This window comes from Melospiza georgiana, chromosome 13, assembly GCF_028018845.1.
Source record: "Melospiza georgiana isolate bMelGeo1 chromosome 13, bMelGeo1.pri, whole genome shotgun sequence".
NCBI classification, from domain to species: domain Eukaryota; kingdom Metazoa; phylum Chordata; class Aves; order Passeriformes; family Passerellidae; genus Melospiza; species Melospiza georgiana.
In genome coordinates, this window is record NC_080442.1 from 10,517,595 (window position 1) to 10,544,080 (window position 26,486).

General features: G+C 35.1%; 1 protein-coding gene across 1 annotated transcript; it reads left to right on the forward strand.

The window, feature by feature from the left end:
• Positions 1-965: 965 nt before the first annotated feature.
• FGF7 (fibroblast growth factor 7) lies at positions 966-25,456 on the forward strand. Its single transcript, XM_058033643.1, has 3 exons — positions 966-1,251; positions 24,770-24,873; positions 25,262-25,456. The coding sequence occupies exons 1-3, from the start codon at positions 966-968 to the stop codon at positions 25,454-25,456; spliced, it is 585 nt and encodes a 194-aa protein (XP_057889626.1).
• Positions 25,457-26,486: the final 1,030 nt, after the last annotated feature.

Below are 26,486 nucleotides of genomic sequence, written 5' to 3' on the forward strand. Positions count from 1 at the left end.
CTCTCCAGCCTGTTGATTTATGGAAACGATTATAATTCTGGTGGAGTCTTTCTGAGCTGAGAAAGTTTGTAGCTACAGTAGAGTGTCTCATGTTGCAAAAAGGAGACAACAGAAATGGAGTACTTGGGTATCCAGCTCTTATCAAGAGGAACAAGTAAGTTATCTGTCCTTTATAAGATTATTCAACAGTTTCTAACAGCTAATAACTTGTTTTTATTTCTATATGCTAGATGCTAAGAAAAGAATTAAGAAAACTATTTCTACTAATAATCTGAAAAGGGTAGAATAAAAACACAGGGCTAAAGCCATGAGGTCTGTTTTGAAACGTGAACTAGAGAAAAGTTGTATGATAGGTTGTGCTAACAGTAAAAATATAGGTATGAAGTAATCAGGAGAATTTTATTATGCATGAGAATTGAAATAAATCAATAGGAGATTTTTGGAAGGACTTAAAACTGAAGAGAGAACTGTGTTTACAATCAGTGTAAATGTCTGGTTATGTAAAAAGTTGTGTGAGAGATATCTATTATATATACATTAGCATGTTTTTAAAAATCTGCTCGGCATGTCATGTATTTCTGTGTAGTAATTTTCATTAGCATAATGTATCCTTGCACGTTTGTAACAATTGAGCATAAAGACTTACACATGCACCTTTTCTCACAGATCTTTTACTTTCAGTGCAAGCAGCAAATTCAAGTAGTAAAGAAGGTCCCAACAACAAAGGTTTTTATAACTTGTGTCTTTAAAGGATATTCTGACTGAAGAGATATTTAAGAAGCTCTTCTATTTCGCCATTAACTATTAAGGAATAACGATCAGAATTCTAGAAGAGGGAGCAATCTCACTTAAATGAATCTGTAACTCGTAAAGACAGAAGGCAGGTCGGTGACCTAAGAGCAACAGTCTACTTGAGATTTAATTTTCATTATGTTGTTCATGAACACCCAGAACACTGCACTATAATGCACAAATGGATACTGACATGGATCCTGCCAATTTTGCTCTACAGATCATACTTTTACATTATCTTTCTAATGGGCACTATATCTTTAGCTTGCAATGACATGACTCCAGAGCAAATGGCTACAAATGTGAACTGTTCCAGCCCTGAGCGACATACCAGAAGCTATGATTATATGGAAGGGGGGGATGTAAGAGTGAGAAGACTTTTCTGTCGAACTCAGTGGTATATGAGGATTGATAAACGAGGCAAAGTGAAAGGGACAAGAGAAGCAAACAACAACTACAGTAAGTACTATTTTTGCTTTTCCTAAGTTTTTAGAAATTTACACATCATTGTTTCCTATTCCTTGATTTACCATAATTCCTAAAGAGTTTTTTATCATGTACTGACCATTGTGTAAAACAAGTTTTCCAATTAATCGTACAGCAGGACATTTGCTATTGATTTTGAAATGCGTCATTTTAAATACTGCATTGTAGATCTGTTAATGTATTAGTTACAGCTGGGAACTATTAGCAAACAGAGAGCCTATTTTAACAAGTGAACATGGTTGTATGTATGAAAATGTATAGCCATCAACTCTCCTCATAAAATACTCCTGAAACATTAAACCACATTTATATAGAGAACAAACTACCTAAAAGTTTGGTGTGTTTGAGTTAACAATTAAAACATAGAAATACTAGAAAGTTAAATGGAAAGAATTATGTAAACTCTCTTGCAAAATCTTTTAGATAGTTTGCCAAGCCAGGAACAAAATCTATTATAGTTTCTGCAGTTCATTATTACAATGATCATAATGCTGAAAAAATATTCTCCCCCCTTTCTTCCAAAACTATGACTCATCTAGAGAGAATGGACATACAATATTTTATGAAGCTCTACCAAGTACAAATTCTGATCTGGAAAAGGAATTGTTGTACTAATATGTATTTTCCACACAAATACCTATATAATCTTTGATTAATATTTGAAGACATCAAATTTTCCAGTCACTATTTTTCCACTTTGTCTTTTGTGTTGTTACAAATGTATTGTTTATTTAGAGAAACACGACATCTACTTGAAAAGGCATTACTTTATTAAGATGCAATGGGAAAATACATAGGACTATACCACACATTTCAAAACAAAATTATAACAAAAAGGGGCCAGGGACATGCTGGTCTAGTGTTTAGAGACAAATAAAAGGACAAATATATTTCCAAGAATGCTGCTTTAAAATGATTTAATTTGTTGTATATATAATAGTGTGCTTTTCATAATAGCAGCAGCAAAAGAAATCCATAAATCAAACTTCAAGAACTGTTAGTGTGTCTCAGGCTTCAGCTGAAGCTGAGTGCCTGTGTTCTAGCAGAGCAGCACTCTGGCGTGCTACACGCCTGGCCAGTGGGCTTCAGCATTTATTCCTCTGCTTCATGACTACATTAATGCTTGGCAACTTGTGTGGCTAAAACTGCACTGACTAATGTTACTGTTTCTTTTAAAATTTGTTTCCATATGTCCCCTTTCTTTCTACGCTATTACATAGTGAATAACCATATTCCTCTGAAAGACAACACATGGCCAGCAGCCAACTAAATTATTTGGTCCATGTTCAAGAAGACTCCCTTGGAGTTTCAGGAGGGCATTGCTACAATAGAGATCCATAGAACTAGTTTTGAAGTGAAATGTTGTTCCCATTAAAAATCACTGGAAAAAATGTTACTGATTGTTGAAACTGATTCTTCTAAATTAATGAAGAGAGGTGAATATTCACAGTACCCAATTTTTTTCTGTTATTATTTACAAACACATTATGACAGTATCTAGAGCTAAGTAATTTATTATACAGAGTTGCTTTTTTAGGTCCATGATGCTTAAGTAAAACTTTGTTAGCAATTTAGCATTATTTCAAATTCAAGCAGAGGTTCTCAGTTCTCTGAATTATCCCATTCTGCTTAAGCACATTAATGACACCTTTAAACATTCTGTAGTGAGCCCATTAGAGAACACCACATCCTCTTGTGTCAATGATGCAATCTCTTGCAGTTTCCTGAACACCTCATGATAATTTAGTAATGGTAACTAACTATTACAAATTATAGAAAGGCAAACTTGAGTCACTAAACCCTTATGTTTACATTGTAGTGGAAAAAAACCTTAATCCTTTTTCTGGAAAATGCAATGAGTATGATGAGAAAAACCAAATGGAATTGTAACGATTATCTGGTAACTGATGAGCACTGTGATTAACTATCTTTAAACTGGAAGAAGTATGTAGGAAGTTCCCATCCTCTCAACTTCAATACTGTAATTTATTTATTGTATCTTAAGGAATAATACCCAAATGCTTTTGTTGCAAAAGTAGATAGGCAAATATAGACAATGAGGACTAGAAAAATGTGAACAGAGAATCTGGATTTTGTGAGAAACTACAGAAATTAGTACTGTAGCAGTACTATGGGAACACTTTTTGTCATACCCTTGGTTCAACAAAAGATGTAAACAGCCTTTCTGAAGATGTGCCTCTGGCTCTCTACTAAAATCAATAATCATAAAGAAAATTATATGAGGGGGCAAAAAGCAAAACAAACAAAAACCCAGAAAAAATAATGCCCACCTAGACTAGTACACCTTCTCTAAGGCATACTAGTAGTTTTTCCTTCCCTAAGGAAAAAACATTAACATTACAACTTTAAACCAGCTATTTTTATCGAGGTTCTCTGGATAAAAGCGTAATTTTAAAACCATACAAATGAAAAGGATGTATTTCTGTCTGTTCAAACATTCTTGTTTTATGATTTCTGAAAGTTAGTAAAAGGTAAATCAAACCTGTTAGGATGGAATATCAGAACTGCTGCAGTCAAACTAATCAGTGGACATGAAAAGTGTTGCTCCAAGAAGTTTCTTCTCATTTTGTCCCAATTTCCCACTTACATAATAAATAAAAGGAAATCTTGTCCCTTTTGAATTTGCTAATTTGTGCTACTAAAATTAAATAAGAAAAAATCATACTTTTACCTATCATAACTTAGCTTCATGAAGGAAGCTGTCCTGACAGTTTTGTAGATCAAGTGAGCTACTTCTTTTCAGCCCATGAGGTGGGAAGCAAGAATATTGTGAAGAACAATCTTCACACCAAGAAATGTCTGTGGAAGGATAACTTCATCACAACTTTGGCAAGTGCCAAAGTTAATAAAGGTTCTCTTACCAGTTGGGACTATAAGAACACCAAGATGGTGAGGAATTAAGGTCTTTGTATTTCAAACTTCTCTAATTACAGAATAAATATGTATACACATACTATGAAAGTAACAGCATAAATAGTGAAAGTGTTAAAATTTCTAAGGTTTTCAGTTAACAGCCACTGTATTAAATGTGTGTGGATTCAAATTTCACATCAAAACTAAATACTGAACCAAATCTTCACTCACCAATTGTAAATAATCTGTTTTCATCAAATTTTGATTTCTTAAAAACATTAGAATTTAATTGCTTAGTTACAGAAATACATGTGTGCTGCCTCAGTGCAAGCAAATTGCCAAATCCTGTTTGCAACAGTGCTGACCTTGTTAGGTACCCAAAGAACATGGTTCTGTGCACATTTCAGAAAGCAGTAGAGCCTTCTGGTGGACATAAAGGTGATAACTCAAGAGTGAACTAATCAAATCAGAGGACAGTGATCTCCACTAAGTAGGGGAAATCAATTTGCACCTGACAGCTTTGCTTTCAATCTGAAAACTAAATGGCAGAGGGAGAGCTGAGAGTCACCCACTGAAAAACTAAAGCAAGAATTAGGCAGCAGCCAAGACCTAACCAAGAGGTTAGGTCACCCAGAAAAATCTGTCATTATTCATAAAAAATTTTCTCTTTTACAAAAACTTACTATAACTTGCCAAAGCCTGAACTTTTTAAACAAAAAACTAAATTCTGAATCTTGTTCAAGGAAAAGAATCTCAGTGTGCACACAAAAAGCACTTTTTTAATTCATGATTGTAAAACGTGAGATTGACTGAACAAATCTTGGAGATAACAAGGTGATTTGCTAACTCTTAATCTTGATAGAAAAATTAATCACTCCTTATCACTGTTTACTCCTGCCTTCATTTCAGTTTGCATTTCAGAATTTTGGCAGATTTAGTTAATTTTGTTCAGAAAAAAGGCAGCAAAAATCAGAGTTTGTTTTGAGTCTCTCCAAGAGGATTTTTAACTATGACTGGATGATGCTTTAGGACTTTCCATGCTCTGTTGCCTTTGGAATCTCATTTTAAAGACTTCAAAGGGTCTCTTAGTTACTAGGAAAGCCTTCCCGGAACCTGAATCCTAACATGTCCGATCCTATCATATTCCATGTGTGCTCTAAACCCAGAAAGCGCCTTTTTCCTCTTCTTTTTCAGTGGGTAAAGCCACCAAAGAAAAAGTAGAGAAAGTATTCTAGTGAAATCTTGACATAAAATGGCTGAAATCTTGATTACAATTTTATCTTGGAAAACTACTTCTATTTTGACCAGAATCCAACAAGTCAAAGTTTTTGGCAATATTAAATGAACTTCAACTCAGTTTCGCTCAAATGTAAACCCTAACTGATGACAAAATACACTTTATACACATCTTAGTGGTTAAATAGTCTAACTTGCTTAGAAATCAGAATTACTAGTATTTTATATAAGCTTCTTAGCATAAAACAAATATAAGTATGCTGTGTTACTGTATAAATTTTACTGCTGTTGCTTAAATACATATTACATAGATGAGCCAAGAAGATTCAGCTCCTGAAAATCAGGTATTTCAAGACAGGTATTGATGGACTAGATGCAGTTAAGGATTATGTGTGCTCCAGACAAACAGAAAGTCTGTCTCTGCAGCTGCATTCTTGGTTTTTCAAGAAGTTGTGGTTCAACCAACACTTTGGTGCCAGGAGAACTCAAACCTTCACTAACATGGAAGTGGTTTTGCTTCACATTAGTACTCTGCTAATCTTTCCAATTATAACAGAAAGATTTAATTCAAATGGAAATAGATACATATCCTCTAAAACCTAACCCACAGCACCAAGGATGACTTTCTCTCTCACAGTAACTAACCAAACCTAATATACCAGATTCCCCTGCTGCCTCCCCAGTTCTTTGTCTGGCACTCAAGTAGCCACAGAGAGATCTATGCCTATCCCTCAGTCTAGGCCTTATGACAAATCCCAGGTTTTCACCCTCAACTGCTGATGAAGATGGGTTTTAGCAAAGATGCAGATAACAGAAGCAGCTGAGTTATACCTGTTTTACAGCTTCTATAGAGTGTTTTGGTGAGTGTAGCCTTTGGGGAAGTGAGAAGAAAGCAAGGTGTGAAGCCTTGAAGGATTGCAGCACGATTCTTCAGTCTCACCTATCAACATCCAGATCACTGCTCAACTGGCATAGTATAAGAGGGGTGCCACAGAACACAATTAAAACTGTTTACAACTTCTGAATTTACCTCCTGAATCTTCATCACCTTGTCTATTCTTAGGCATTTGCCAGCTGAAAAATATGTGTAAAGCCAGACGGTAGCAGTTTGCACTCACTTTCTTCTCACTCTCATGAACAAAAATGATTGCATAAGCTCTGTGGGGGAAAACTCAAACCTCTGGCCTGAGGCCCAGGCAGCAGCTCCACAAGTTAACATACACCAACAGGGCTATGCCTGCCTGGGGGAGCTTCAAAACAGAGCTACCATCGGTCTGAGCAGTGAAAAAATCTGAGTCTGTACACACTGCCCTTACAGATTCCTCCGACCTTGATACACCCTCGTAGTTCAGCTGTGGCTTGGCAGTTTTTCTGTATCTCTCAATACCGAAATTTATCAGAAATGAGAAATAGTGCACTTTTATAGAACTATCAATCAAATTTAGCAGCAAACTACAGAAGCAGTCACAGGATACATATAAAGATAAATTGCAGCTCCTTTTCCCCCACAGCTTTCCCCCCCACATTGTTTACAATTTCTAAATCTTCAAAAAATTCAGTGTTGTATCATTAAATATGTTATTGCTCCATCCTGAAGAAAATGTGCTGAAGTGGCCCTGACCTGAGACTCAAGAGACTTGAGGCTAATCCAAACTTCTAAGCAATTTGCTTACAGACTTTGGGAAAACTCTTCAAACTCTCTGTGCCTCTATGAAAAAGAATTATTCACCTCTTCATAAAGAGCTTTAAAAAGTATTAGCAAAAAACTTTCAAACCACAAAAGAATTGTGTGTTACTATTTTCAACATTAAATAATTTGATAATAGAACATTAATTGACTAATTGAGAATGAACTAGAAGTCCTGAAGTCAGTAGCCAGACAAAAACACAGAGCTCAGATGAATCTTAAAGAAGCAATTTCCCTACAGGCAAATAGAATTTGGTATAAAATTTAATTCCGTATACAGTCAGTTTTGCAAAACAAAGCCCAAATCCAGATATTCCCCTTCACAGCTTCCTACTTTCTGTATTGTTTGAGTATCTGAAAGTGATTGTTTCAGATTTCTAGGATCCTGGAAGACACAACAGAGTTGGCTTTCCTCCCTGTCTTCCTTAAAGCTCAGGAAGACCAAGACATCCTAAACCATATGATTACACTGTTCCACATTACAAGTTCTATCAACTAGCAGTATATTTTGGAACACATTTCTCATCAAAACAAAGTTTAGGCAAATGTAGGCTGTTACTCTTCATGGGTGGCATACTGCTTTTGTTGCATAATTGACTGCCTATGACTATATTTGGCAACAGTATTTCAATTGTCTTGTTTGACCTTTGACATTATGTTTAAATCTGGATAGGAAAGAAAGATCAAGTTAGCCTTCTGGTGTATGCAATTTAGAAACATTATTAATAAAATGTTAATAGTGAAAATTTTTATGGCAGTAACATAATAGAGGTTAACAATCATAGCACTGAATTGTCACACTTTAAAACTTTCATAACACATGACATCATTTATTCAAATGGAAAAATTCTTTGTAACAATTGGCGTTGAAAAGTTAGAAGTGGATATTCAAGATGTGGCCCACAAATTCATGAAAAGACACCAAAGAAGCAATAAAAATACCAATGCAATCAATAGGCTCTTTTGACTATTATTTAGTTTTTAAAACAAAGAACAAAACCAGGATGAAATTATTAAAGGGTCTAGATACTCTATTCAAAACACTGAAATCCTCCTTCTGCATCCAGTTTTTCAAAATTAAGCCCAGGCAGAATGGATAGATCAACTCAAAACTAGAAATGAAAACAGCAAACATGACCATTCCATGGCATTGATAAACACAGTGACTTCAACAGGGACCAACACACACCACTCATGTCCATCTCTTCAATAATGACATGTTTTGAATACCTCCATAACCTGGAGGATTTTTCTTTTTAAGGTGTTTCTTAGCATCAGTACTTCCATTTTTGGTAAGCTGGCTTGCTCCCTCTTAAATGTGTCAGCAGACACTGGGAGGTGCTATAGACTATAAAAAGAAGGTGATCAGACTTGTCCTTGGCTATTTTGATACCTTGCATTTTTAATATTTGTCTAACAAGAAGGTATTGTATTTCAAAGCAAAAAAAACAGCCCCCAAAAAGAAGCATATTTTCCCTAATAACCTTGCTGATTTTATATGTTTTATTATGACTGTTAAATGCCACATGGGGTTTGACACTTCAATCAGAAGTAAATGTTTACAGAAAAAAAAAAGAAAAAATAGATAACTTTATGACTGTTAAAACACAGAAATTCTTTTAAATTATTATATTATCTAGAGCTGAAAAAATATTAGAGGGAAAAAATAACCAAAATCAACATCAAATTAGGAAAAGGTTGTACGTGAATCTGTGCTGCAGTCCCTGAGCTGCTCAGGTGAACTGGTGCCATTGTTCAGTGGCAGTTTGTGTGCACAGCTGGAATGCAGTGGCAAATGTGGAGTTTTACATGCCAGGTGTGTGGAAATGCTCACTGCAAGAGTTTGCTGGCTTCTTGTATAACACATTCACAACATTATATGGTGATGATAGACTTGTCCTTTGAGTGGTCTACATGGACTCTAAGGGTGCCAATGTTCAGGCCCTCTAGCTAGTCACTAAGCAGATGCATTTGGGAGAGAATGCTGGCCTAGTCAAGGGAAAAAGGCAGTAAACAGAGGAGTGATTCCATCCAGTGTTTGTGTAGGTCCTTGAGAAAACAAGAGCTGTACTCCCTGACAGAAACTCTGAACTAAACCAGAAAGGGTAACTGAATCCTGGAGAGTGCAGTCAGTACTAACACAATAGGAAACTGCAACTTTCACCAGCTTTCAAAAGCAACTTTAACTCCACCAAGCTAATTTATTTCCTTTGGAATAGCCCAGGCAGCTTGGGGACTGTGCATAATGTGCAAGATGATACACAGAAATCCAAGCCGTTTTTCAGTTCTTATTGGTGACACTTTACAAGGATTTAGGGAACTAGCTATGTAAATCCAGCACAGAGTGATTCAAATAATGGAACTTGCTTGATAGAGCTGGCTTACAACAAGGGAGATTTATGCTGTGGGAAAGGCCAGTACAAGATCTCCCTCAGCAGCAGCCCTTGATGTTTGCTTGTGGGAAAACTGCACCTGAAAAGTCCTGAAGTCATCACAGTCATGTCACTTCCCAATGCTACAGCAAAAAAATTGTAATAGTACCTTTACATAAGGACAGGGACAAATACCTGTGTCCAGTGAGATTCATCCCAACTGAATTCCACACACAGCAGGAGTGCCTGCATTAGTTCAGCATCACCTCAGCAATACCACACTAGAACATAGCACAAAAAGAATTCTCTACCATGTACATGTCTGACCACATCTGAACTACAAATGTGACAGAACTCACACAGCACTCGGCCTGCAAACATTGTTACTAATCAAAAGCAAAATTATATACAAGTACTTTCAAACTAACAAGTGAAAAAAAGTCATTCTTCCTATTTAAATAAAATCCACTCTTCTAACCAAACTTCTTACGTCTTTTACTGAGCACGGAGATTCCACTCAGTATTTCCAACAAAGACTGAAAACCAAAACCAAATAAAAAGGTACATAATTCCCAGGGCAAGCAAGTTCTTTAGAGCACTCTAAATGACCGCAAACCAGTCAGAAAAAAAAAGAAACTAACTTATGCCCAAATGATGATTCCAAAAAGACAATTCATCTACTCAGGAAACAAAATACCACCTACCACACCAGATAAGGGACGAGATAAGAACTGTGGCAAAAACCCCAGTAGGAAATGGATGGAGAGCCTCTTCCCTGTAAGGAGTCCTCTCCTGACTGCTGGCCAGCCACGAGGGCTCCTCCTTCCTCTCATTAGCATGTAATCAGGTACACAGGTGCCTTGAGTCTCTTGCTCTGTTTTGCATCCAACCACCCTATCAGTACTGACACTGTTTCACAGGGCTGAGCATTTTCTCTGAGCATCTGCTTCAGCAACCAGAAAAGCTCCCTTTTTGAAGTTGTGAAAGACAGTCTGGCATGTTGTTCTACCTTACTAACAGTGCAACAGCCACATATTTGGGTGAATTTGTGTTGGACTTTGTAGAAGATATTTATTAACTCAAAGGAAATCAAATGTTACATCGACTTTGAGAGTAGCCTTAGGAGAGTCTGCTCAAATGATAGAGTAAATGGCAAGAGTCCTAGGCCACTTATACTTGTCCCTTTAAATGCCTTCTAAATTGAGTAATGAAAATAGCACAGCTATTAATAAAACCAGGCTTTTAGATTATTATACACCAACTTCAATCAGAATGTTTATATTAGCAAACTGGCACTCAGCCTCCTTTACCAAATATCAAACTAAAATTACTTAGCATGCTTCCATTTTTGATTGCACCCTTATGTGACTTGGGAAATTCAGTCTATATTACTGAAAAGAACTATCGTGCAACAAAACTAAAGAAAAAGAAATTACCACATCTTTCTAGGAAACTATTACCACATATTTCACAGAAATCATGCTCTGTTGATTTTTTTAGCTAAGTAATACAGTGTTTTGAATTTGAATTCCTCTAATTTAGTCATATTCTTCTAGGAGACATTCTGATGAAAACTTCTGAAATGGCGCTTTCATCCAGAAGGAACACTGGAAGCAAAACCAGTCTATACCAAAACCATAAAACTACCATTAGACCAAAAGGAGAATTTTCAAATTACTTACAACATGCAAGGCAAACCCCATTAATTTAGTTCAGTGATGAACAGCCTAACTCTGATCCAGGGAGATTATTTAAGAGAAGCAAATGGGCAACAATGGCTATATCATCTAAGCAGAAAATTATCTAGTGATAAAAGATATATCATAATTATAGTAAGAAATTATTGGAGACTTATTCAGAACCGTTCAACATTTGAAATAGAATACATTTCTATGTTTGTCAAAACAAGACATTTTCTTCTTAGATTAACAAAAATTCCATAAACACAGGTAGGTATCTGTATGCTGTCCTTTTCACATAGGATCTGTAGACAACCCAGAGATAGTTCTCTAAAAGGGCTGACAAATACTCAAGGGACACTTCAAGCTACTTTAAAAAAGGGCAATACTTAAGCCTAAACCCCACATCATATATATATGGCGCTTACATTTCTACATCACTTTAGGTGGTATCTACAAAAACGTGCAAGTTGCCACTGTTATTCAATTGTGTGAGACAAGAATAACAGAACCCATGTTTTCTGACTTTGTCCTATACATTTTTAAGTCATAATCTTGTATACATAGATTAAGACATTTTTCTACTGCTAGGGGGCTCAATTAAAGTCATGACTGCCCTTACGAAAATCTTTCTTCCCTTTCTTCCTCTTCACATTGCTCTTCACTGTTTTCTGTCCATGACATAATTTTGTTTAGGGTATCCTTATTCATGTGTGAGAAAATAGACTACCCAGATTCCAAAGGTAGTCACCTCTTTTAAGGTGATTTAGAAAAATGAAGACTATTTCTGTCTGTATACAGCACTGTAAATATTGAGGATTTTGGATCACAATTTATTATATTGTCTTGTTCATACTTCAACAATGCAGTTCTGGGTGTTTTCAGCTGAACTGAGCTTAGCAAGGAGAATTGTTTGTTACAGTGCTCGTTTCCCGAGTTCACTCTCCAACACCAGACCCGTCACAGCAGGATGGTTCTTTTCTTTGTTTTCCTCTTAAGAGCTATCTGGCAGCTGCACCCCAAACTAGCCTCCGTCAGTGGATTCCTAAAGAATTCTGCATACATCATCTCATGTAATCACATGTGCTGCAATCTACATCACAGGTGGTATCGCACAAAAAAGTCGGACTTGAGCTCTGTCAGACTATGCCATATTTGTTTCATTAATTTTGATTTCTATGTGAAAAAAAACCAATTCCCTCTCTGTGTGTGTTGTATTTGATTGAAATAAATTCTCAACAACACAGAGATGTAATCAACATGAGAAAGTAACTGCCAAGAAGTACAGCATTAGCTCTTTCCAAAAAAAAAGTCAAAATATGGCTTTTCTATTCATACTGACTTAGGGATGAACTATGGAAAACTATCACTGATGGTCTAAATAGCTGCTGTTGAAAGTAAAGAATATTGCACAGCTCTGGAGGAGTTAAGTTACTGACTAGTGGAAAAGCTATCTAACCCTGTGATTCATTAGGAAAAGTTTGCTCAAGAGTTGAAAGACCCATATTAGGAAAGAGACAAATACATGCCATTTGTAAAAGTCTGGCTCTACTGAAATCAGTAAAAGTCTTGTTACTGATGCCTATTCATGGCTGAGGAGTTTATTTTAAAATATGGCAAATAATAACTATTGCTTCTCCAAACCCATGTACTTTTACTTTAAGACACCGTTTTATAACATTGGTAATAAATACTGGGCATAAAGGAAAATGAAATTCCTGTTCCACTATTAATCTCTTCCTGACTTTCAAGTCAGAATGACTTCTCTATCTTACCAATATCAATGTAGAAGTAACACCGCTATCACTATTTATCCTTCTTAAGATATGGTCTGAGAAGCAGAGTACATCAGAATATACCAATTTAGGATACTCAAAAAATAGTTAGATGTCACTTTTCAAATATATGTGCAAATTTATATTTACATATGAAAGATATAACAAGAAGTTTATTCTATGTTTTTCTGACCTATATTAAAATCACAGATTCACATTTCTATACTGACTAAAAACTGACAACATTATTTATAGTGAATATATATTCAATAGTAGAAGTATATCTCATTTTGTGAGATTTTTTTCACACCATAGAACATTTGCATTTACATTTGAATCAAGAATATGTTGATACTCACGGGGGAATTAAGGTGGCACAAAAAGACGAAGTTAAGAACAGCATAATTATTTTGTTTCATTTTGTGTGGTTAAAAAATCCCACGATCTCAGTAAACTTGGGTAGTGTTTCCCCAGCTCTTTGCTGCAATACAGCTGAAGTCACAGATATTTTATGCAAAGAAAGAAAAGGTTTCTTCACCACTTAAGTGCTTAGAATAGCCATAATTGTTTCAGTCAGAGTAAAAAGCATAGCAAATCCTTTACAAAGAACAGGTTTTCTTTATATATTTTAAAACATACCACCATGGGCACAGCCAAGCCCTGTGCTCTTTTAACTGTACACTCTTCAAGGCAGTTCAAAAATTCCTGCTAAGTTCAATGTTATGGTGTCACTATTTTATGTTGCAAACATTAGGAGAGAACAGTACCATAAGGACTAGAAATTATCATAAATATAATGCAGACTCAAAAAAGGCTGTCAAACTGAGTCTGCCAATCACAGAATTATGCAAACCTAAAGCAAATCCATGACAAAATAAAAATGTAAGAGCTGCAAACCCTTTATTTGCACATGCAGCATCTGCTACCCAGTCCAGATTCCTATAATAAAACCCCACCAGCAATTACCTGAGTAATCTAATTTAATAAACCTATGGAAGAAATCTTAATTTACTCTGATTCTTTAAAACGAACATTTTATTCTTCCCTTCTTGAACAAGGTCCTTGTTCAAGCCCACTACTGAAATGTATATTTTCAAATATCTACAACTCACAGACCAGCTGTTTCCCAGATTTTAAAAGGGTCCACATATTCTGCTACAGGTTGCTGAAGTAGTACTTCTGCGGAGCTCATCAAACTTCCGTGACACCACCACATATAAGAACAAACTGTAGCAGAAAAAATTGAAAAGTGGAACATTCTCAAAGGCTCCTGACTGAAGCTGTTCTCTAATGCTTGAATGGTATGAAATCTGCCATTTGTTTCAAGGTCAAAAGAAAAGTATTTCTTTACACTTATGCCAATGCACAGCACTGTTGTCTATCAAACAGGTTGGTTGATTATCATCAGAGATGGAAATCTGGAATTCCACCAATATAACAATAGGGATGCCAGAATGGATCTGACTTTAAGTTATTAAATCCTTTTACAGACTGGTCACAGGTATCTTTATTACAAACAGTCACTGTATAGTGATACAGCAGTACCTGTGTGCTTTCAGAGCCGAGAAAATGAAGTTGTGCAGTTTGCAGGCACAGGAGAGCTCCCATCCTTCCTCAGGCTGCTCGGGGCCACAAGAAACTTTTCTTAGTTAAAAGGAAAGGCAAAGGCAAAGGCAAAGGCAAAGGCAAAGGCAAAGGCAAAAAGTGAAGTGATTTCTACCCTTTTTTACATGCTCTGGTTAATTGAGAGAATACTTCATCTGGGGTTCTCGGTGATAATGCAAAGGAACACTGGGTAAGAAAACAAGGCAGCTTTCTAACTTCATAGTTGCCATTTTTTATATGTTCCCTCTATATATCTTTAGCTAATATAAGCCGATAATTTAATTAAAACAACTATAACTGTGCTGATTCATACATGAGGATATAAAATTAGAACAAAAGCAATGGGAAACTGCGTTATGTACAACCAACAGTATACTAAAATGTGTTAAAGTTATTTAAAACATTTAAAGAAATATCATATAATTGGGCTAATCCTATGCTCTATTAATTGTTCAGTACTTATTACTTATTCCATTACTTTTTTACATTAGCTATGACTGGCAACTCCTTCTCTTAATATAGCATCATAGTATTCTATCACAACACACTGGAATGTGAGTACTAGAGCTCTGATTTCTATTTTCAGGGTACAATTGACTGTCACTGAAAAATGAGGCCATTACTCCTATTTAATGCAAATAAAGCAAAGCACAGAAAGACTGTGGACTCTAGAAAATAGAATATGTTTAAATGATTCTATCTGAAATAGTTTTCTCACTGACTTCCTGATATTATGCACATGGACAAAAGTAAGAGTGTGCATGGATACTTTTATCACCAGATTCAAGATGGTTATTCTGCATCCTGGCATTTGCAGTCAAAACTGAAATAAGTCCAGATTTTCCAACTGGTCAATTGAGCTGAATTTTAAGAGGCAGATTAAAAAGTCACATAAATAAATACAGAATAAAAGAGAAGCTTGGCTGAGCTCCTACAGTCTATTTGTTCTGGTAACAGCAACTGGTCCTGTAGCAGAGGAACAATTTTCTCTGCTGATGCTGCTGTTTTCCTCAGTTTTGGTATAGAATTGTAAAGCGAGCTAAAAACTAAGGATAACAAGTGGATGACAATTACACATTTACAAATATCTGGTCATGTAAACAGAGAGGTTTCAAAGTGCAGCCTGTGTGTAACGGCAAATATTCTACTGATTTCCCTAAAGTCAGGCTTCCAGTCAGGTTTAAATTTTAGACTGGTAAAAACAGGGTGTTTACCTGAAGGAAGGAAATTATTTACTTTAGGCAAAATTAAGACAAGGAATGACCTAAGCTATTTGAAAAAACAACAGTGGTAGGATAATTGACACAAGTTTTGATCCATATACTGAACAAGACAGGAGAAACATTGGCTACAAAATCCGAATTTATTTATCAGAATTTAATTAGATTATTTGATTGGTTTTGATTTTAAGGGAATTTTAATTTTCTCTTTCTATTAGTTTACAATTTAATATCTCGTCTTATACAGATTTTGAAAGTCCAACTAAATCTACATTATTTGTCAGCAGTAAACCAGAACAACTTGAGCGGCCATACATATAAATATATGTCCAGTAGTGTTTTGAAGGCAGGAGTGAGCCAGCTGGTTTCTATCAATTCCCACTCTGTGAGGCAGCAAGGGGTTAGCACAATTTTCTTAGCAGCTTCTTGCATTTTCTACCTTGGAAGGAATTACGAAGTGCCTTGCCCGTGTTCTTCTAGACACTGTAATTGATATATTTAGATATCCAACTTCAGCCCTTCCTGCACAAAATAGCAGATCTGGTCTGGAAATGGAATTAAAATCTATGGAAATGGAACTAAAATCCATGCACTTGGGTAGTGCCTGCCCTACATTTTACATAACTACCGAGAGTGGGAAAAGATGTCTCTCTTCAAGAGGATTGCAGTGTTTATGACTGAAATGAATTCTTAACTACGTGAAACAAAATTAAACTGTCTAAAATTTCAAACCATTTAAAACTCTTTGCTTCTACTCCATAGGCCCCTGAGGATATCTTCAAGCTCTAGAAAACTGCAGCCACCTTCTTTATTCTGCAACCACTTTCTGAATTTTACTTGTTTTAAATAATTTTTGTTATTAGCTACTTCTGGGACCATTTTCACAGTTAAAAAGTGTTGTACTATATATTTTAACTGATAACACATTGCAGAATTTCATTATGATCAATCTACAGGAATTTAATATTTGCTTTTAGTGATTTGTCTCAACGATGTATAATTTTAAGTTATCCTGAAAGAACACAATTTGTCCCCAGAATATGGCTCTGCTCTTCCTCTTGTCAAGCCTGTTTCAGGAACCAGAAAAACTGCCACAGGAACAGCTGGAGACAATACACAGAACAAAACAGCAAGGCCTTGGGCTCAGGGAAAATTTCATATAAAAAGAGCAGATTCTATGCTGGATTTATTTTTGCCCCGTTTAGCTGAATAAATCCAGCACCCTTTGACACGTTATATTTAAGCTGATTTTGCAACTGCCTGCAGCCAGTGCACCCAGGTGATATACAGGAAATGCACCTGGATTTAATGTTCCTCAGACACAATTCAGAGAATGAAATACTTGTACATGGAAAAGGCTTGTTAACAGGCACTCTATTTTTTCTTAGAAAAACAGAAGAAAAAATCTTCCACAGAAATGATATGAATAATTTTAGGTCAGCTGTGATCACTTAGGAAAGGAGCAAACACAGCTCATCAACAGATAAAAACACAAAATAGCATAGTAACGACAATTTTCTTAAAAGACAAAGTAATCTATTTAAAGACTTCTGCATTATGGAAGTATTCGAAAAAAAGGAGGCTCTGGTCTTATGTAGAATTTTCCAAGTTCAGATAATCAAAATAGCTGTGCACACTGAAACTGAGTCTGGGAAGTATTCTCCCTTTAGTTGGATATATCTTATTTTGCTTTGGAAAGGTTAATAAGCAACATTTTACATTTACTTTTGGTATTTTGAGTCTACATTCTGAAAGTCTGCAGAGCTTGAAAACATCATTTATTCTATTAAAATTGGCACAAAATATTTAAATACTAGAAATAGCCTTCGTCTGAGCTGTAGGGAAAGCATTTGTTGTACAAGTTCGACTTTAAAGTATTAAATCATTAATTTTATTACTGCTTGGAAGCAATTTCATTTTGTAAACAGTCATTCCACTCTTTTTTTCCATTTTTCATATCAGTAAATTATTAATGCTGTAATAAGAGATCAGTTTTTCAGACTGAGGATTAAGACTTGAATTTTACATGACAGTATTAATTCTAAAAAATAATATTATTCTTCATTATAACCATATGTTTAGCTTCAGGGCAATCTTTATTGGAGGGAAATGTAGTTTCCTGCAAAAATGAGAAATGACTACATGCTGTCTAAGAGGCTGATCAAGAAAATATTTATATAAAGCAGTGGAGATCAGCGAAGTAAAGACTTCTAATAAGTTTAATGAGACATTCCCAAGAGAAGGACTGCCTGGGGCAGCATGTTATTCAGTTGTTACCATGTACTGCTATTCACAACTCACACCTCAAAAATTGAAAAACTCCATAACTGCAATCTACTTAAGTGAAAAATGTCACACCCTTTGGTTCTAAAGATCAAATCAATAGAAATATTGGAAATAGAGTGGTCTGAATAGCTAATGTTCAACAGAGACATGCACAGAAGGCATCGATTTAGAGTCAGAACATTCTACACCAACTCTTAATATGCCACCATTTTCCATGAAGAATGAAGCTTTTGATTTATAAAACTATCTCCTAACTCAGCAAAATTAACAGAGAGTTAATACAAAACTGGGGCAAAACAGGTTGTACAGTAAGGAAAAATACTTGAAAATGTTAAGGTATTTCCCTTTAGCAATTATTAATTGCAATAGGGTCAATGAAATTCCCACTACAGTAATTAGGGGAGGTAGACTTTACAGAGAGTTGTAAACTGATGAGCACTGCATTACATTTATTCATTATTATATTTATTATTCATTGTTATTTGAAAAATGACTAAAAATAGGTTGTATGGCTTTTAATATTTCCCACTGCAGAACAAATGTGTTAAGTTTAAAGTAAAAAGGAAGGTGTATTTCCAAACATAGCTCAAACCACACTCTTCACTTCACACTACAGTATCAGCCATCCATGGTTGGAAGGGCAGATTATACATTTCATGATGCATAAGAAAATGTGTAAATACTTGGAAAAACGCAGACTTAAGAGTGGAACTTGGCTTACCCCTTCCTTTTCTGCAATAAAGGTAAACACCCACAAGTCCAAGTACACATGCAACAATATATCTTGGAAGTAAAATAACAGCATTTCTAAACAATCATTTTAGTTCCCTGTTGTACCTTCCCTCTTATTTTTGGTTCTTATCTTGCCTTTTTTATACTGTTTTCACAGAGTTATCAGGTTAGCAGTTTCTTTCATAAACCTTGACATGGCTCATATTCCATAACTAACTTCTCTGTCATGTTGAGTATTAACAGGACAATGGTTTATCACAAAGTTAATTTGTCTGACTGGAAAACAGTGGAGACATTTATGGATAAGGTAATGTCAAACAAAGAAAATTTTAAATGATAATCTAATTGAGGACAAAAATACTTTAATGGACTTCTGTTTAGCACTTAGTTGATTTTAATATAGTATGCCTCCTTTTTATGCCCAATGAAATGCAAAAGGGTAATTAAACATCAGCTATTTATGCTTAATCAGACGTTCTGTACATGAACTAAATCTTGTCAGCAAATCCTGCTGCTTGAGGACGCTGAACCCTGAGCTGCAGCAAGTCCTCAGGGAATACCTCTCTATCGTTAATCATGTTTCCTCAGACAACTACAATTGTTCCTGCTTGGAAATTACACACAGGACAAACCCAGGAGTATTGAGTATTTCTCCATGATATCCAGATGTCTGGCATCTCACTGAAGCAGTAGCTTCAACTGTTCTCCTGAAAATCCTTGACAGATCCATCATTTCTGTTCAGATCATTTTTACAGCCATATTCATATTTAAAGTGCTTCAGAGACTCTACACAAGCACAGCAAATGCCTGCACGGATACAGCAAAAAGCCTCTGAAGATCTTTTTTAGCCTTCTATGCTGTAAATAACAACATATCTGTGTTTATGACATAAATCCAAATTCCAAGTATCAAAAGGAGAAGACAGAAGAAAGTGATAGTGAATGTATGTACCAACTCGTTTTCTGTTAATTAATTCTTTATTAAAATCACATCCACAGACGAAAAATTCCTGGTGTGGAGAAATCTACTGCTTTGTAACATATTTTAACATATACCTGTACAATTATTTCTACTCAAAAGCTTATGAACAGGAGTTCTGCGAGGTACCATTTAGAAAACTTCTTCATTCTCTTGCTAAGTACTCAATACAAATGCAAATACTGCTTCCTATCAATTTTAATTTAATAATAGGGAAAGGTAACAATTAAGTCATATTACAAAATATCTTAAATCAAGACCTTTATTTGCAGTTAGTTTTTATATTTGAGAGAGAAAGAGCACACAAATTGTTTTACCTAAAAATGAACTTCACGATGCATCCATTTAAAAATATTAAGACTCAAAATAACTTAAATTGCACAAATGCTTTACAATATAGGCACTATATTAAAAAAAAAAAAAGAAAGAAAAATATTTCCTGAAACAAATTACTTTCAAAACTATCCAATAAAAGTATTCATTTCACTGATAAGATTCTTCTGGAAAAACATTTAAGTGTAATACACCAGCTATTTACTGTGCTGGCTTACCAAACGCACACATGTACCAATAATATCATGAAAGTCTTCCAAGACTGACCATCATGAACCTTATTTTCTGGCTTTAACAGGCACAAAAATTAACTTATTAAGTGCCAGAACAAAAGAACAAATTACATTACTTATCATTAAACAGTGTCTTCTAAGCAAAGACAAGATAATTTTCCTTGGCCTTGAATCATTTGCAAAGGTCATTTGAATTCATAAATATGTGCTCCAAATTCCATTAATGAGAAACACAAGTTAGTGAAATTTAGAAGTTACATTTTGTTTTGACTCATTTTCCATCCAAGTCTTTTCTGCCCCTTTGTCCCTATTTAAGATTTCACATACTTTATTTTTAAAGACAATTCTGCTGAGGAAAGAGTGTTTCACAAAAACATTCCTCACAAGTGCTAAACTGTCAGTGCCAGCTTCCCTACCCTTAAAAATCAGCAAGAGACTGCTTTTTTTCAACTGCACAGAGAGCCACAAGAAATAAAGTGATTTACGAATCATATGTGCTCCCTCAACACATGTACCTGGCAGGAAAGTACTGGCATGAAATTGCTGTCAGCTTTCTGAAAAATGTAATGGATGCCAAAATGTCTCTCTGAATGAATGTCTACAGACACTGACTCAGGCAAACTGAGGAGCAGTGACCAGAAACCTCATGTGATAGACACTGAGGGGATACCTGCAACATATGAAATGTCTGGAAACAGAGGCAGCTGAACGGGGACTGAACTCAAAGTGTGCTTCCCAGAACCTTCCTGAACAATCCTGCATACTGGGGCAGTTTCCTAGAACATGAAAAGAGATCTCCCTCTGTGGTGCTGCTGCCCCTCCTCTTCCAAAAGCTCCTGAGAGGTTACACCTGCCAGTGGGATCTTCAGGCATGGGCAGCATTTACTGAATTCCTTACACTCTCAGGAGCCAGAGCTGCAATTGCTCTTTCAGCCTCTTAGCTGACAAGTGACTAAAGGGAAATGCCCTGATTTTGCTAAATCACAAGGCTCTTACTACTTTGTTATAGATAAGATACTTTTATCCAAGGATATTATGGGCCAACACAAAGAAACTGCCTATTCAACTATGCCTGCACACTGATGGAAATTAATATAGTCTGCAAACAGATCGTGTAGCAATAAAAGCAAAGATTTGTTTTAACAAATACAATGTCAGTGTGTTGTAAAAGCAAAAAGGAGTCTAACAAATAAAAGGAAGATGCTGATTTGAAAATATGAATTGAATCAGAAAACACACAGTATTAGGAGATAAAAACAAAGTTATCAAATACTACTTGCCAGGACAGAATCACCTCATGTGGCAATGCTCAATGTTATAGCAATCATATAACTAAATGCCATTTTTCTGCACAGATTTCCAGCTTGAGGTACTGTCCTGCCATTCAGGCTACGGTTATGGAATAAGTCTGCACATAAAAGTGTCTGCTTCTAAGTACTGAGAAACTGTCATCCTAGACCAGAATGCCAGGAAACTCACCTCATTAATGACATAAATTTTCTCCAAAGCCTGATACATATTTCACCCACTGAAACTGTTGTGTCAGCCTAAAGGATTGTTTTGTTTATTTTAGTTTACTTTTTTTTTTTCTACTGGATATCAACTGTGTGTTATTTAATTTGTACCAAGTGGTTCCAAAGGCTGCTGCCACCATCCCACAGGCATTTTTCTGAAGGCAAACTATAGCCCATCTCTGCTGAGAGTCTTTACATACACCAGAGGAATTTCAGCTCTGTAGGAAACTTCATTCACTACAGGAATTTCAAGCTATATTTGATACACTGACCATACAACCATATAAAATTGTTTGGAATTTCATGCTGATTTTACAGGAAGTACAGTTGTTTTCAATTTTGGATGCCCATCTCTAGGTTGTTTTGTTTTTTTCTTTTCCTAGCTTTAATCTGATTTCTTTTCCAGTTACTTTGTGGTATATTAAGTCTTTTCTTAAACTTCTTCCAAACTTCTCTGGGGATGCTTTAGATAAAGCAACTGAACATAGTTTACATTTTAATTTTGAAATCAGGGATATTTAAGACCTTTTTGAAGCTTGGCCTTCTGAATTTCTTCTCATCAACATCTTAATAATTTAAGCATGCCTTTAAAGTAATTTTAGTTACTAGAGTATGAAAAGAGCATTTCAATGATACAATCTATGTCTAAGAATTTTCTCTTTCCCATCTTAGTTTAGTGACTTTTTTCTTTTCATGAATAGATATTGAAAGGATTAAACACCTTTACTTCAAAAGGAAGCACATAAGAAGAGACCTTCTCATTTAAGACAAGGAAAGACAGTGATGTCTCAACTGTGAATAAAGTAGAAAAACAAGTACCCCAAACCAAAATAAAGTAACTCCATCAAGTTAGTCACAATCTACTTCAGGCAAAAAGAAAAAAAAATAAAAAAAAATGTAGAAATTGTAACAATAATAATATTGCTTTGGACAAAACCTTTTGGCATTTCCTTTTTTAAAGTAGTAAGATTTCTTACTACTCTAACTTCAGCCAACATCAGCTTACTCAAGGAAATCTCAATTCCTATTAGCATTATTTGTTTTAAAAAGTAATTTTGAATCTTTTATTTTTTTAAAATTCTGTATAAATAGAAAACTCAAACATGGACTTTTTTAAAAAACTCCCCTTACATTAATGGCCAGCAGAGGCAAAAGAACAAATGGATATAAGCTGTCACTGAAGAAATGCAGATTGCAAATTACTACAAAGTCTCTAGCCATTAAAATAAATCAAACTCTGGAACAGCCCTCGGCAGAAACATTGGGGGCAAAGAAATAACAACTCCAATTCAGTATTGGCAAAGTTTATGAAAAGAGAATTATCTGATGCAATTCCCAGGCTAGCAGAGCACTGGACTTGATGACCCAGAGATCCCTTCCACTGTTGTGTTCTTTGTTAGGCTAAATGCAGATGTTCATCTGTTTTTCAACCTCACTGTGGTTTTTCTAAAGTGAAATTGAAATGATAGTTATTATAATTTTTGTAAGTTTCGGTTACAAATTACCCTTTGTTAGAACTATTGCTAGGCCTGCAGAAGAGTGGAACTTGTCAAAGAATTCTAAAAGCTTTACTTAAAAAAAAGCTGACTTAGCATTATAGGGGAGTACAGAAGTATAAACACTCTGAGCTCTGTGCCCAGCAGTGCACACACCATAAGAGGGAACTGATCTGCTAAAGTAAAAAGGACAAAAAATATACCCGTATGTTCTACAACTGATACATCAGTAACATCAAGGAGAAAAGCAAAACAACACAAAGGAAAGCAAAGGGCAAGAGGAGATAAAAATGTATGGGGAAGGAGAAATATCATAGAGTTTTAATGCGTTTCTTAAAAACCTAAGTAACAAAAAACTATTACCGTGTGGCTCTGAAAAGTCAATGCCAACTTGAAAGGGAAAAACAGGAAATGCTTTGTTAAAGAGGACATCCAGGTGATAACCTAACACATGCCTCTCTCCCACCTCCCTCACTTGTCTCCCCCATGCTAAGCTCTTGCAATTTGCCTCAAGTTGGCTCCCTTTGAATGACCCCATTTTGGAGAAGGAGCCACAGTGCAGTTGCTATGGTAGAGCTCTGTCAATATTGAAAGAAATATTGAAATAATATTGAAAGAATTGAAACTCAATATTGAAAGAAATAACTCAAACTCAGATATATAACTCTAAACTACTGTTTAAGTAAACATTAATAACATTTAAGTTTGAAAACAACCTGGTGTTCCTTGATAACCTGCATAATCCCCCCCTTCACTTTTTTTTTTTAAATATTAACAAAAGAATATTTTTATGTTGCAGGGAACTTAAATGTATCATAGTGACTACAGAAAAGTATTGCTGATATGTATCAGTGAGATGAAAATAAATCAGGTTATAGAAAACAACACTAAAGGCTTTCTGGTTTTGAATAAATAGGCTCTCAGGGCAGACTTTAATGATTTTCAAATACACGTATCTTTACAGCTCCAATCAGTCATAAAAGCACACAAAGGTCAAGCAAATACTTTATCTTATTTCAGACACTGTGGTCTGTTTTCTATCACTCGCAAGTTCTAAGGTTTACACTCTTTCAAGGGGATGATACTGCTACACAAAACTTCAAAATAAAGGATTTACACAAATTCTGTGAACCTTGATGGCTAACTACATATTCCAAATGAAACCCTGAGCCTGATAAACTCTAAGCTACACTGATTCTCTGAAAATAGAGGAATTACTTATATTGACATCACAACTTCACTATATACTTAAAAATTACCACCAAACAATTTTAAAGTGGCTCTATGCAGACATGATCACAGAGGGAATTTTAAAAGTCTACTCCTTTCTTTCATGAAGGCACTTAAATTTCCTGTTTTCCAAAACTAAATTCAATAAATGTGAAAATACTACAGAATATTAGTTCAAGGAAACCTGAGTTAACTAGAGAACAACCAAGCATTTACAGCCCTTGCTGTGTCCCTTTGCAGGTATTCTAGAAATCCGCACGGTGGCAGTTGGAATAGTGGCAATCAAAGGAGTGGAAAGTGAATATTTTCTGGCAATGAACAAGTCAGGGCGGCTCTATGGAAAGGTATGGATGCAAACTTCTCTTATGTGTACATCCCTACAATCTTAGAGGTATTTTGAGATGTAACATTTGTATGTTTTTTTATTACTGATTCCTAATTAAGTAAAATGTATTCTGGACTTATCCCATGCATTCCATATGGGACTTTTATGTCCATTTAATAAATGCAATGATTAGGTCTTATATACTTCTTCAAATGAGGAATACTAAGGGGGAATACACAAAGCTAGAATTTTCAATACTCGGATTTCAGAGGCCAAATTTATTTATTAAAATATTCCTAATATGCAGGGTCTCCAATGCCCATTCCTCACCCATCTTCACTAATCTAAGTATTTTAAAAGACACTTTTGTTCTTGCCTTACCATATTTTATTATTTACTCTCAACAGAAAGTCTGCAATGAGGACTGCAACTTCATTGAACTGATTGAAGAAAACCATTATAACACATATGCTTCTGCAAAATGGACACACAAAGGGAAAGAGATGTTTATTACACTAAACCACAAAGGGGTTCCAATGAAAGGTAAAAAAACAAAGAAAGAACACAGAGCATCCCACTTCCTTCCTCTGGCAATATCCTAATCACAAATGATCTATAAAGAACTAGTTCCAGCAGGAAGATTAATTTTAAGAAGACTGTTTGACAAGATACCAAGAGAGGCTGGAATACTACTGAGAAACTGAACAAGCTGGACTTGCGCATTTATCTTTATTTTTAAGAGACTACATGAAAAAGATTTGAAAATATACACAAAACCAGATTTACTAACTAAAAGTTGTAAAAAATTCTAAAGAGTTGTACAATCATTATCTTAGTCATTGTAACTGGGTAGTTTCTTAAATTAATTTACCCTGAAGAATAAGTCATTACTTGATTATCTGATAATATTTTATTTAAAAACTATCTGCTTCTTAAATATGGCTGCTATAATAATAATAAGCAGATGATAATGTTGTGTAAAATATGTCAGACTTTAAGGCTGCTGGAATGAGTTGTCAGATTATCAAGTCAATAGAAAATGTGGAGGCTGAGCAGTATTTTAAATACTTCCCCCAAGAAACTCATATCCTATACATAAACTATATGATCAAAAAAATATAATCTTGTAAATGTTTATTGTTGTATTCAGATAAGAGAGTTAGTTTGGACAAATTAAGTTTACTCTAACACAAAATGTTCCTATCTATTAATGAAACAAATACCTAATGCTGCTCTAAAAGATGTTTCAAATAGTGTATGTAAAATAAAAATAGGAATAAATAATGTACTTCATCTCACTTTTCACAAATTAACATTTTATATAACAATGAAGCAAAAATTCAGACATATTAAGGTTTTTTATGTAACATATCCTATCTTTTGTATAATTCCTGTTAGGGCATACAGCTTTCAATATTGTTTTTCCATTCTTATACATGCTTTTTCTGTTGTTACAGCATTAAACTTTATTTTAAGTTGTATTTGAACTTTATTGTTTTAAGTTATTTAAATGTTATTTATAAAAAAAAGATACTTATTAAGCTGCATCTGTTTCATATGCCTTTAATTCTAAAGGAATAACAAAATGGTCTGGCTGATATGCATGAATTTTTTTCTGTGACCAGACACAAA

Bases quoted from the DNA above. Each gene is read 5' to 3' on its own strand.
- FGF7 (XM_058033643.1), top strand. From the start codon at position 966: ATGCACAAATGGATACTGACATGGATCCTGCCAATTTTGCTCTACAGA. The intron at 1,252-24,769 runs GTAAGTACTATT...GTCCCTTTGCAG, and splicing joins AGAAGCAAACAACAACTACA to GTATTCTAGAAATCCGCACG. The intron at 24,874-25,261 runs GTATGGATGCAA...TACTCTCAACAG, and splicing joins CAGGGCGGCTCTATGGAAAG to AAAGTCTGCAATGAGGACTG.